A 13,593-nucleotide genomic window follows, 5' to 3' on the forward strand; every position below is an offset into this window, starting at 1 on the left:
ATACACACACATATTCTTTTCTATTATGATTTATTATAGAATATTGAGTATAGTTCTCTGTGCTGTACAGTAGGACCTTGTTGTTTATCTATTTTATGTATAGTAGCCTGTATCTGCTAATCCCAAACTCATAAGTTATCCTCTCCCACCCCCTTTCCCCTTTGGTAACTATAAGTTTGTTTATGTCTATGTCTGTGAGTCTGTTTCTGTTTTGAACATAAGTTCATTTGTGTTACATTTTAGATTCTACATATAAGTGATATCTTGTGGTATTTGTCTTTCTCTTTCTGACTTAATTTCACTTAGTATGATAATCTCTAGGTCCATCCATGTTGCTGCAAATGGCATTATTTTATTCTTTTTTATGGCTTAGTGGTATTCCATTGTATATATATACCACATCTTCTTTATCTATTCTTCTGTCCTTGGACATTTAGGTTGCTTCCATGTCTTGGCTATTGTAAATAGTGCTGCTATGAACATTGGGGTACATGTTTCTTTTTGAATTAGAGTTTTCTCCAGGTATAAGCCCAGGAGTGGAATTGTTGGATCATATGGCCGTTGATGATTGATTCAACTTCCAGTCCCTTTCCCTGGAGGTCCGGGGTTGGGAGGTGAGGGTGTGAGACTGAAAGTTCCAATACCCTATCTTGGTTGGTTCCCTGGCAACCAGCTCCCATCCTTAGGTTTCCTAGGGGTTTTCCAAAAGTCACCTCATTAACATAAACTTAGGTGTGGTTGAAAGGGACTTGTTATAAATAACAAAAGACACCTTTATCTTGTCACTTAGGAAATTCCAATGGTTTTAAGGAACTCTCTGCTCTATTCCAAAAAATATATATTTCTTATTATAAATCACAGTATCACACACACATACCCGTAAGAGTTCCTATCTAAAATTAGTTGGCTTCTGTTTATATATACTTAAGAAAAATCCATTCTGATACTTGCAGAGTATCAGAAATGGGAAGAGAAGCATATGGTGAGAATTGCTATATATTTTATATACCAGTGGCTTCCAAATGCTGATCCAAGTGCTGGTCATAATAAAGTTGTTATTGGTTCAAGATGAAATAAGGAAAATGTAGTGACATGAAGATGAATTTATTCAACGTAAATGACTGTCTTATTCTGAGTTGTAAAAATTTATTTGGAGAATTTAAATGTTTTTTCTTCTATGAAATGTTGGTAAAACTGTGGTCTATTGTTGTAGTTGATGATGATGTTACTTTTCCATATTTTTACTTCGCAAACAACAACAAAGCAGTGATAATCCTATATTGTTTCCTGCCCCAGTTTTTAGAAGATTTATTAACTGCTTTATGAAATATTCAAGACTTGTAAGTGACTGCTGCTGATCATCTTACCCAGCTCCTTGTTAATTAACAACAAAAGTATTTGATCCAGTGCTATTTGACCTTGGTTTACATTAGATACATTGTTTTTTCCCCCTTATTTATTGAGTACATTTTATTTTTCATTCTCAGTACCTGGTTATGGATTATTATGTTGGTGGGGATTTGCTTACTCTACTAAGCAAGTTTGAAGATAGATTGCCTGAAGATATGGCTCGATTTTACTTGGCTGAGATGGTGATAGCAATTGATTCAGTTCATCAACTGCATTATGTACACAGGTGAGTAAGATGCAGTGAAGGAGCGGATTGTATAAATGTCAAAAGAGATGTTTCTGTAAGAAAGTGGTGATTTTGATTGCCATGGAATACTTTCTTCTTTGTAAACTGTTCGACAGGTATAATGATTTATTTTAAAAATTTCCTACAAATGTGTTATTTTGTGTACCGTTTAAGATGGAATGAAAAAGCAGGCCATTTACAAAATGATTTTTGTATAAGATTGTTCTTATGCCTGTTGACACATATTAAAAATCTCTGTAAACATCTCATAATAATTTATGTGTAGTAAAAAATGTTAAAACTTATTGGATGGTTTAAAAGGCAGTCTCACATTTTTAAAAGAAAGAAAGTAGGAAATCCTCACAAAGTTATTGGTGAATTGATCACTCAAATGAGAAAATCTTTGGGTTGTGCAAAATGTGAGAAAGAGTAAAGAGACGCTAAGGAGAAGCAGGGAAAGGGAAGGGCTCCTGGCATGTTGGAAAGAAACAACCATTTTCTAAGACCATAGTTTGAAAACTTCAGCATGCATCAGAATCATATGGAGGGCTGTTAAAACTCCAGAGTTTCTGATTGAGTAGGTTGGATGGGTCTGGGGACTTGGCATCTCTAACACCTTCCCAGGTGATGCTGCTGCTTCTGCCCCTGCTGGTCTAGTGACCTCACTCGTGATAACTTACGCTCGAAGGCAGCAATGGCTCTTTCTTTTTTTGCGGTACGCGGGCCTCTCACTGTTGTGGCCTCTCCCGTTGCGGAGCATAGGCTCCAGACGCGCAGGCTCAGCGGCCATGGCTCACGGGCCCAGCCGCTCCGCGGCTTGTGGGATCTTCTCAGACCGGGGCACGAACCCGTGTTCCCTGCATCGGCCACTGCGCCACCAGGGAAGCCCGGCTCTTTCGTTTTGAGTTGTGGGTAATGAGAGTAATCTCTGTGAAGAGCAAGAATGTAGGAAGAAGAAAAATTTTCTGTTTCAGAGTTTGTTTGTTTTAAGATTTGGGTATCTTATGCTGATTGATTTAATTAGCAGTGAAGTTTTAGTACATTATTAAAAGAAGAATAATTTGGTCAAAAAATTTTGTATTTTTCAGATCTCAGTTTGACTTTTCCTATTCACATGCTTTTCTCTGTCGATATCTGATAGTCACAAATTTTCTTGAAAGCAAAAACATGAACGTACTTTGAAAACTGTAAAGCACAATGCAGTTTTTAAGGTGGTGTTGTTGTCTCAAGAGTGAATTGTTTGGATGAGAAACTCAAGTGCTGTTTTGTTGCTTAAGCAGTAAGCCAAGATCCTAGCTGAGGACTGTCATTTATAAATACTTTAAAAAATCACTTCATTGAACATTTAAAGAATGCTAGTCTTAGACTCGTGGAGTTTAAGAGAAACCTTACTCAGTTCACATCTAAATTCACAATGAGGACTTATATTATTTCTGAAAATAATTCATCTAGATTAGAGATAGTAAATATGAGGTATTTTTGTTACCCTCCCTTATGCCAGGCTGTGACAAATATTCTTAACTGATCACAGGACTCCTTCCCACTGACTATATATGCAGTCTTATAATTCTTCTCAGGACAGCATTCTGGGTAACAACTATCTTTCCGATATTGAAATGTGGATTGTAATCCATTTCAGCCCTGAGTGCTGCTTGAGTACCTCTAATTTTACAAGGTACTTAATGTTAAATGAATCCTATTTATTCCATTGTTGGACAGCTCCAGTGTTATAGAATTTTACTTTATGTTAAGCTGAATTTCTTTTTCTCTTAATCATTGGTCCTAGTTTTGCCTTCAGAGCCACATATAATAATACAGTTTATCTTATAGTCATCATGCCTTCTGAAGTCATCTCTTCTTTAGGTTAAACGTCTAAACATTTATAGTGTCTCTTGTCAAAATTGACAAACACATTTTCTCTCCCACTGTCTCACACACGTGTACACACACACACGTACACACACACACACATTCTTAGCCTGTGACCACTCCCATACCTCTTCTCCCTCCCTTCTTGTCTTTCCCTTTGCCTGTCAGTGGGCATGTTCTGATGCATCGATGTGCTTCTTAAAATGTGATTCCCATTTTCTGGATAGAATATTTTCAGCAAATGCTTTACTGAGGAAATATTTATTGAGTCCTCTTTTATAAATAGCATTGTGCTAAAGTATGTGAAATTTTAAGTAAGTATAGCATACAGTCCTGACACTGAAGATGCTTCCAGTCTGTTGGGGGACACAAAACACAAGACATAAACAAAAATTTTGTTTAGAGTAGTGAAGATTTTTTAAAGATAAAAACAAGCTTATTTTAAAGTGTATATGGAAAGGCAACAACTAAAGTAGCTAAAATGATTTTGAAAAAGGAGAATAAATTAGGAAGAATCACTCTACCTGATATTAAGACTTACTATATCACTATCTTAAGCTTAAGCAAGACTGATAATGGTGGAGGAATAAACGCATAGATCACTAGACAAAATAGAGGACCCAGACAGAGACTAACACAAATAACTCCCAACTGATTTTGACAAAGTTGCAAAAGCAGTTCAGCGTAGGAAACATAGTCTTCAACAAACGGGCTAGAATAATAGGCAAAAAACCAAACTTCCCTAAACCTCGCACAAATACAAAAAAAAAATTCAAAATGGATCATTGGTTTAAATGTACAGTGTAAAAGTTTTAGAAGAAAACAATGGAGAACATCTTCTGGACTTTGGGTTTGGTAAGGAGTTTTTAGATATGACACCAAAAACATGGTCCCTAAAACAAAAACTAGTGAAGTGGACTTAATCAAAATTAAAAACGTGTTCTACATAAGATTCTGGTAAGAAGATAAAAAGGCAAGCTATAGAAGGGGAGAAAATATTTGCAAACCACACATCTGACAAAGGCCTTATATGTAGAATATGTTAAAAAAAAACCTCTCAAAACAAAATTTAAAAATCTTGAACAATCCAATTATAAAGTGGGCAAAACACATGAACAGACATTTCACCGAAGGGGAGATAGAGATGTCAACTAAGCACATGAAAAGATGTTCAACGTCATTAGCCATTAGAAAAATGCAGATTAAAACTACAATGAGATACAAATGAGAAGGTATTAGAATAACTAAAATAAAAAGTAGTGATAATACTAAATGCTGATATGCAGAGAAAGTAGATCTCTCACACGTTGCTGATAAGAATGTGTACAGCTACTCTGGAAAACAGTTTGAAAGTTAAAAAAAAATTAAACATGTACTTACTGTGTGACCCAGCAATTACATTTTAAGGTATTTATCCCAGAAAAATTAAAACTTATATTTACAGAAAAACCTGTACATGAATGTTCATAGCAGCTTTATTTGTAATAGCAAAATGCTGGAAACAGCCTAGATGCCCTTCAGTGGGTGATGGTTGAACAAACTCTGGTATATCCATGTAACAGATTATTACTCAACAATAAAAAGGAATGAATTACTGATACATGCAGCAACCTGGATGGACCTTAAGGGCATTATGCTTAGTGAAAAGAACTAAAACTCAAAATGTTACATATTGTATGATTCCATTTATGTAACATTCTTGAAATACCAAAACTACAGAGATAGAGGACAGATTAATGGTTTCCAGGGGAGAGGAGCAGGGAAGAGTGTGGGGAGTGAGAGGGAATATAAAAAGACAGCATGAGGGAATTCCCTAGTGCCCCAGTGGTTAAGACACCACAATTCCACTGCAGGGGGCATGGGTTCGATCCCTGGTCAAGGAACTAAGATCCCACATGCTGTGCTGCGTGGCCAAAAAGGCAGCAAGAGGGAGTTCTTTTTTGTGGTGATGGAACAGTTGTGTATCTTGATTGTGGTAGTAGTTACACAAATCTGTGAATGGGATAAAATTGCATGGAACTACATACACATACACGAAGGTTGAAACAAAGGATGGAAACTGACTAAGATCTATAATCTAACATTAATGTACAGGTGTCAGTTTCCTCATTTTACTATTGTGCTACAGCTATAATATGTTATAGGGAGTAAGGGGGGACGCTGGGTAGAAGGGTAATGGGACTCATTGTACTGTTTTTGCAATTTGCTTTGAGTGTGCAATGACTTCAAAATAATAAGATTTTAAGGAAAAAAGTAATTTGATTACTTGTTCTTCTGAAGTCTGGAAACCAAACCCAAGAAGTTCTTTATGTTACATATGCAATTCTTATAAACTTTGGTGAATTCTTCAAGATTGACAGATGTGCTTAGGCTCCTGGCCTGCCAGGAAGTGATTTTTCTTACCACCTGTAAGGCTGGTATCTGTAATTCAAGTATGTGGGTGCCATTAACACATAGATGATACGCAAATCATGGGATAAGCTGAGTTCACTCTGTGAAACAGAGTCAGTATTGAAGAGGATCCAGGACTGAGCCCTGAAGAGCTCCAGTTTTTGGAGACTGGGTGGAGTAGGAGTAGTCAAGGAAGCAAACTAAGAAGGAACAGCTAGAAGTTAGGAACAGCCAGAGGTTAGGAGGAAAATAATGAGAGTGTAGATAAGGTGTCTTATGGGAAATAAAAGTAAATCATCATTGGGCTTCCCTGGTGGAGAGTCCGCCTGCCGATGCAGGGGACACGGGTTCGTGCCCCGGTCCGGGAAGGTCCCACATGCCGCGGAGCAGTTGGGCCCGTGAGCCATGGCCGCTGAGCCTGCGCGTCCGGAGCCTGTGCTCCGCAACGGGAGAGGCCACAACAGTGAGAGGCCCACGTACCGCAAAAAAAAAAAAAAAAAAAAAAAAAGTAAATCATCTTTCCCTTTATATTTAATTACATTAGTGTCCTAGGTGACACATTTCAAGCAAACATTTTTAATAATCTCTTTTTCCTGTGGATGCTTCTGTCCCGGGTGTTGGGGGCAGCTGTAAGATATCCCTTGCTTTTATGTTAAGTAATATAATATGCTCTTTACTTTCAATTTATTGTCTTTTGAAAGAAGATGTTTAACAAAATACTTATGCTTCATAGTTGTGCCCAAGTTGGACAAATTTTTAATTTTGTAAATTCATTCATCGTGAAAGTTTTGTTCAATCAGTACTGTTTTCCCAGTGTTCTAGCTACTTTCTTGGGTGAGAGAGACAACAGAAATGAAAGAAATACCCCCTCATTTTGAGAAGTTACGTGGATAAATTTAACAGTAATAATAGAGAGCAATTAAATGATGACAAAACCAGGTTAAAAAAAGTAGTAAAGTTGTATACTAAACATTGTGGAGATGTAAAATAAAAGAGTAAATAAGTTAGGCGAACAGGTGAATCAGGAAGACCTCTTGGGAAAAAGCCATATATATGATAGGAAGAAGACATTTCAATAGATTGAATTAGCTTAGCTAAGGAAGGAGAACCAAAGTAAACACGATACACAGAGAATGACCATTAAGGTTCAGAAGTAATATATTATCATTATTTTAATGTTAAAGATAGCACTTGAATACTTAGAAAAATACAACACAGGTTACTCTTGAACATTGTGCGAGTTAGGATTTTGACACTCATGCAGTTGAAAATCCACCTATAACTTTATAGTCTGCCCTCTGTATCCTTAGTTCCACCCTTATCCTTAGTTCCGCCATATTTGAGGTTCCTCCATCTGTAATATTTACTATTTTAAAAAGGTCATGTGTAAGTAGACCCACCCAGTTCAAACCAAACGTTGTTCAAGGGTCAACTGTATCAAAAAATATCAGCATTATAAAAGCATGTCCATTTTTTCCCTTTGCTTTTAACAAAATGGTTCCCCCTCACTGCGTTTATTGAAATGCTATTTTAGCAGTCATAAAATATCTTCTTTTCAGTCATCTCTCAACTCAGATATTAGACTTTGCCATAGGTGCACTTTAATTTTCACCTTAAAGTTTGAAATGCCAGCATTTCCATTTGTTATTTGCTGAATAAGCAGTTTACATTTTCAGGGTATGTCCTCTCTTTTCAATCATTTATTTGCTTATATGCAAAATTTGTGAATAGAGGTTATTTCTAACAACTACACAGCATCATTGGGTGTATCTGACTCAGGTTGATTAAAGTGTGTGCCAAATACTGGGTTATGGTAAAGTAAGCCCTAATTATAGGTTGAAAAAAAACCCAACCTATTTCTAAATAAATATGCTAACTAAACTCAGCAGTAGACTTTGTGTTCAAGTTGTTAGCTACAACTTCAAAAATGCTAATAATGAAAGACACACAATCCCACTAGAACAGTCTAATTAATTGATCTCGTTACAAATATTGTGTTTGATTATCTTGCGGTTTAGTTTCAGATGACAGAAATGGAAAGATGAGGACTCCTGTGGTATTCTTCAGTACCATATAGATACTCTACATAGATAATCAAAATGTCACCTTCTGATACCCTGTGTCCTTCAGGGACTAAGCTCTTACCTTGATTTCTGTTTCTAGTATAGTTTTCTGTAACACCATTTTAAGAGTACTGCACATTTTGCCTCCAAACTAGAAGTACCTTGCTTGAAACTACTTTTATTGAGAAGGGAAGGTCTTTGATGGTTGGCAGATTGTTCTGTTACAAACATCAATGATATTATAAAGTATACAACACTTTAAAGTTGTATACTTTTAGAGAGAATTAGATATGTGTACATAATCTGCAGAGATAATTTCCTTTATTATGGAGCACTTATCATTTTGCAGAAGGAAAAAATATTTTAAAGTTCTTAGTGAAAATAGATATCCATATAGTCAGATCATGGTAGACTAAACTTTTAAAGCAGTTTAAAAAAATGGAGAATTCCCTCTCCATTTTAAACCCTTCAAAGGCAATTTAAAAAAAGATATAAAAATCACAAACTTTTGTTGGCTGTACTCATAATTGCACTAGATATTACCTTTGATAATTAACATTGGAAATCATTGTTGTATTGCTGCTTCATGTGATTTTTTTTCCAAACTTTTTTCACCCTTAGGAAAGAATGATCTCTGTTTTTTTGTATAACTTGCCAGTGGTATTCAGGGGATCTGCGTAAAAATTGCTGTGAGATTAAATTATAAATAATCTTCTTTAACAGCTTTATTGAGATATAAATCACATATCATACTAGTCAGTCATTTAAAGTATACAGTGGTTTTTACTATATTCACAGATAAGTGCAACTATCACCTCAGTCCATTTTTATATTTAAAAATTTCTTTAATTGAAGTGTAGTTGATTTACAATATTATATTAGTTTTACGTGTATAAAGTGGTGATTCAAAGTTTTTATAGATTATACTCTATTTGTGGTTATTATAAAATATTGGCTGTAGTCCCTGTGCTGTACAATATATCCTTGTAGTTTATTTTATACATAGTAGTTTGTATCTCTTAATCCCCTACCCCTATCTTACCCCCCACCTCCACTGGTAACTACTAGTCTGTTCTCTATATCTGTGAGTCTGTTTCTTTTTTGTTATATTCATTCATTTATCTTATTTTTTAGATTCCACATATAAGTGATAACATACAGTATTTGTCTTTCTCTGACTGACTTATTTCACTAACCATGATACCCTCCAGGTCCATCCATGTTGTTGCAAATGGCAAAATTTCACTCTTTATAATGGCTGAATAGTATTCCATTTTGTGTGTGTGTGTGTGTGTGTGTATACCACATCTTTATCCATTCATCTATTGATAGACAATTAGGTTGTGTCCGTATTTTGGCTATTGTAAATAATGCTGCTATGAACATTGGGGTACATGTATCTTTTCAAATTAGTGTTTTTGTTTTCTTCAGATACATACCCATACATGAACTTGCTGGATTATAGGATAGTTCTATTTTTAGCTTTTTGAGGAACATCAACACGGTTTTCCACAGTGGCTATACCAGTTTACATTCCCGCCAACAGTGTATGAGGGTTCCCTTTTCTCCACATCCTTGCCAACACGTGTTATTTGTGGTTTTTTGATGTTATCCATTCTGACAGGTGTGAGGTGATTATTTCATTGTGGTTTTAATTTGCATTTCTCTGCTGATTAATGATGTTGAGCATCTCTTTTGTGCCTGTTGGCCATCTGTATGTCTTCTTTGGAAAAATGTCTATTTGGGTCTTATGCCCCCTTTTAAATTGGGTTGTTTGTTTTCTTTTTTTTTATTTTGCGGTACGCGGGCCTCTCATTGTTGTGGCCTCTCCCGTTGCGGAGCACAGACTCTGGACGCGCAGGCTCAGCGGCCATGGCTCATGGGCCTAGCCGCTCCGTGGCATGTGGGATCTTCCCGGACCGGAGCACGAACCCGTATCCCCTGCATCGGCAGGCGGACTCTCAACCACTGCGCCACCAGGGAAGCCCGCCCTGTTTTCTTGATATTGAGTTGCATGAGCTGTTTATATATTTTGGATATTAACCCCTTATTGCTAATATCAGTTTTGGTGAAATATTTTCTCCCATTCAGTAGGTTGTCTCTTTATTCTGTCAGATTTCCTTTGCTGTGCAAATGCTTTTAAATCTAATTAGATCCCATTTGTTTATTTTTGCTTTTATTGCCTTTGCCTTTGCCTTTTGTGTTTCCATACAAATTTTAAGTTGTTCTAGTTCTGTGAAAAATGCCATGGGTATGTTGATAGTGATTGCATTGAATCTGTAGATTGGCTTGCATAGTATGGTCATTTTTATGATATTCTTCCACTCCATGAATACAGTATATCTTTCCATCTGTTTGTGTTGTCTTCAGTTTCTTTCATCAGTATCTTATAGTTTTCTGAGTACAGGTCTTTTACCGCCTTAGTTAGCCTTATTCCCAGGTATTTTATTCTTCTGATGAGATTGTAAATGGGATTGTTTCCTTAATTTCTCTTTCTGACAGTTTGTTGTTAGTGTATGGAAATGCAACAGATTTCTGTAAATTAATTTTGTATCCTGCAACTTTACCAGATTCATTGATGAGCTCTAGTAGTTTTTTGGTGGTGTCTTTAGGATTTTCTATGTACAGTATCATGTCATCTGCAGAAAGTGACAGTTTTACTTCTTCCCTTCCAATTCAAATCCTTTTTATTTCTTTTTCTTGTCTGATTGCTGTGGCTAGGACTGCTAATATTACATTGAGTGAAAGTGGCAAGAGTGGGCATCCTTGTCTTGTTCGTGACCTTACGGGAAATGCTTTCAGCTTTTCACCACTGAGTATGATGTTAGCTGTGGGCCTATCATATATGGCCTTTATTATGTTGAGGCATATTCCCTCTATGCCCTCTTTGTGGAGAGTTTTTATCATACATTGGTGTTGTATTTTGTCAAAAGTTTTTTCTGCATCTATTGAGCTGATCATATGATTTTTGTTCTTCAGTTTGTTAGTGTGGTATATCACTTTGATTTGCAGACCATACTTGCATCCCTGGGATAAAACCCACTTGACCATGGTATATGATCCTTTTAATGTGTTGCTGGATATGATTAACTAATATTTTGTTGGGGATTTTTACGTCTGTTCATCAGTGACATTGGCCTGTAGTTTTCTTTTTTTGTGATATTGTTGTCTGGTTTTAGTATCAGGGTGATGCTGGACCTGTAGGATGTAGCGGAAGTGTTCCTTCCTCTTCAGTGTTTTGGAGTAGTTTGAGAAGTGCAGGTGTTAACTCTTCTTTAAATGTTTGGTAGAATTCACATGTGAAGACATCTGGTCCTGGACTTTTGTTTGTTGGGAATAAAGAGTTCATTTTGTTTGTTGAGATAAAGAGTTCATGCTTGAAATCTTTCTTGGGTAGGTTGCCTGTCTACACTTTTCTTAATTCTTCTGGCGTTTTATCTTGTTTCTTCATTTGTAACATGTTTCTCTGTCACCTCAATTTGCCTAATTTGCTGTCTTTGTTTCTATGTATCTGGGAGGTTAGTTATATTTTCCAACCTTGGAGAAGTGGCCTTCTGTAGGAGATGTCCTATGTGACTCCACTTTGGTCACCAGAGCTATATGCTGTAGGGGTACCCCTGTGTGGGCTGTGTGGATCCTTCTGTTGTGGTGGGCTGAATACTGTGGATGGTCTTGTAGGCATGGTTGGTTGGGCCATGTCACAAGGCAGCTGGTTGTAGAACTCCAGAGGGCCCCAGGGCTAGTGCTGGCTCGTTGGGTGGGGTCTGGGTCTAGGCAATTCCAGAGCTGTTGCTCACCCACTGGTAGGTGGAGCCAGGTCCTGGGGTTAATGCTGGCCCACTGGTGGGCGGAGCTGGGTCCTGGGGTCTGGCAGCAGGGCTAGAGGTCCCAGAGCTGGTGTCAGACTGCTGTGGATGGGGCTGGCTCCTGACACAGCTGGCTGTGGGGTACAGGGTGTCCCAAAGCTTGTGTCAGCCTGCTAGTGAGTAGGACTGGATCCTGGGGCTAATAAGCTAGAGGGAGGATTCCAAAATGGTGCTTGCCAGCACTAGTGTCCACGTGGTAGAATGGAGCTCCCCAGATTGGCTGCTGCCAGTATCTAAGTCCCCAGAGTGAAGTTTCAGTCACTTCCTGCCTCTCCAGGAGACTCTCCAAGATCAGCAGGTAGGTCTGACCCAGGCTCCTTTCAGATTACCGCTTCTGCCTGGGTCCTGGAGAATGTGAGATTTTGTGTGTGCCCTTTAAGAATAGAATCTGTATTTCCCACAGCCCTCTGGTCTCCCAAAAGTAAGCCCCATTGGCCTTCAAGGCTAAACATTCTGGGGGCTCCTCTTCCCAATATGGGACTCCTGGGCTCAGGAGCCCAATGAGGGGCTCAGACCCCTCACTCCTTGGGGAGAACCTCTGCAATTGTAATTACCCTCCCGTTTGTGTGCCAGCCACCCTGAGATACGGGTCTTTGCTATACCATGACTCTGCCTCTCCTACCCGACTCATTGTGGTTCCTTCTTTAAATCTTTAGTTGTAGTGATCTTTTCTGGTAGGTTCCAGTTTTGCATCAATAGTTGTTCTATAAATAGTTGTAATTTTGGTGTGCCCATGAGAGGAGGTGTGCTCAGGGTCTTCCTACTCCACCATCTTGGGAACTCTGTCCACCTCAGCCCAAAACCATTTTCATCACTTCAAAAAGAAACCCCAGGGGCTTCCCTGGTGGCACAGTGGTTAAGAATCCACCTGCCAATGCAGGGGACACCGGTTTGAGCCCTGATCCGGGAAGATCCCACATGCCGTGGAGCAACTAAGCCTGTGCACCACAACTACTGAGCCTGCGCTCTAGAGCCCGCGAGCCACAACTACTGAAGCCCACATGCCTAGAGCCCATGCTCTGCAACAACAGAAGCCACAGCAATGAGAAGCCTGCTCACTGCAACGAAGAGTAACCCCTGCTCGCCGCAACTCGAGAAAGCCTGTGTGCAGCAATGAAGACCCAACACAGTCAAAAAATAAATAAATAAGTAAATAAATAAATAAATTCTTTAAAAAAAAAAAAAAGAACCCCCATACCTTTAAGTTCTCACCTCCCTATTCCCCTATTTCCCCAGCCCTAAGCAACCATTAATCTACTTTCTATCTGTATAGATTTGCCTGTTCTGGACATTTAATGTAAGTGAAATCATATAACATGTCTTGTTTGACTGCCTTATTTCACTTAGCTTAGTATTTTTGAGGTTCAGTTGTGTTGTCTCAACCACGTTGACTGTCTGTTAAAACTAAAATGCTAACATTTTCCAGAGATTTTTGATAGAACGCAGAGTATACATGACAACATCACAGTGCACATGATACAACCCCAAATTACTCAATCTATCAGGAAATTATGATTCAGTCTCAAGAGAAAAAATAGTTGATTTATCCACCTGAAGAGTCATTAGGACTAAGAATTATCAGACAAAACCTTTAAATAAGGACTTATTTTAAATATACTCTACAAAGTAAAGGAAAACACGTTTGAAATGAATGAATAATGGAAAATCTCTGCAATGAAATAGATAATATAAAAAAACCAATGGGAATTTCAGAGCAGAAAAATACAGTATCTCTAATAAAAATTCACTGAGTGGTTTCAGTATCAAA

The 13,593-nt window shown here is 37.9% G+C and overlaps 1 protein-coding gene across 4 annotated transcripts in view; it reads left to right on the top strand.

The window, feature by feature from the left end:
- Positions 1-13,593, top strand: part of CDC42BPA (CDC42 binding protein kinase alpha) — a 326,273-nt gene that overhangs the window by 128,861 nt on the left and 183,819 nt on the right. For all 4 annotated transcript variants that reach the window (XM_059997253.2, XM_059997227.2, XM_059997237.2 and 1 more), the window contains exon 5: positions 1,488-1,636. In XM_059997253.2, coding sequence (XP_059853236.1) covers positions 1,488-1,636 — 149 coding nt within the window. The remainder of the gene's footprint in view (positions 1-1,487; positions 1,637-13,593) is intronic.

This window comes from Delphinus delphis, chromosome 1 (assembly GCF_949987515.2).
Source record: "Delphinus delphis chromosome 1, mDelDel1.2, whole genome shotgun sequence".
NCBI lineage: Eukaryota > Metazoa > Chordata > Mammalia > Artiodactyla > Delphinidae > Delphinus > Delphinus delphis.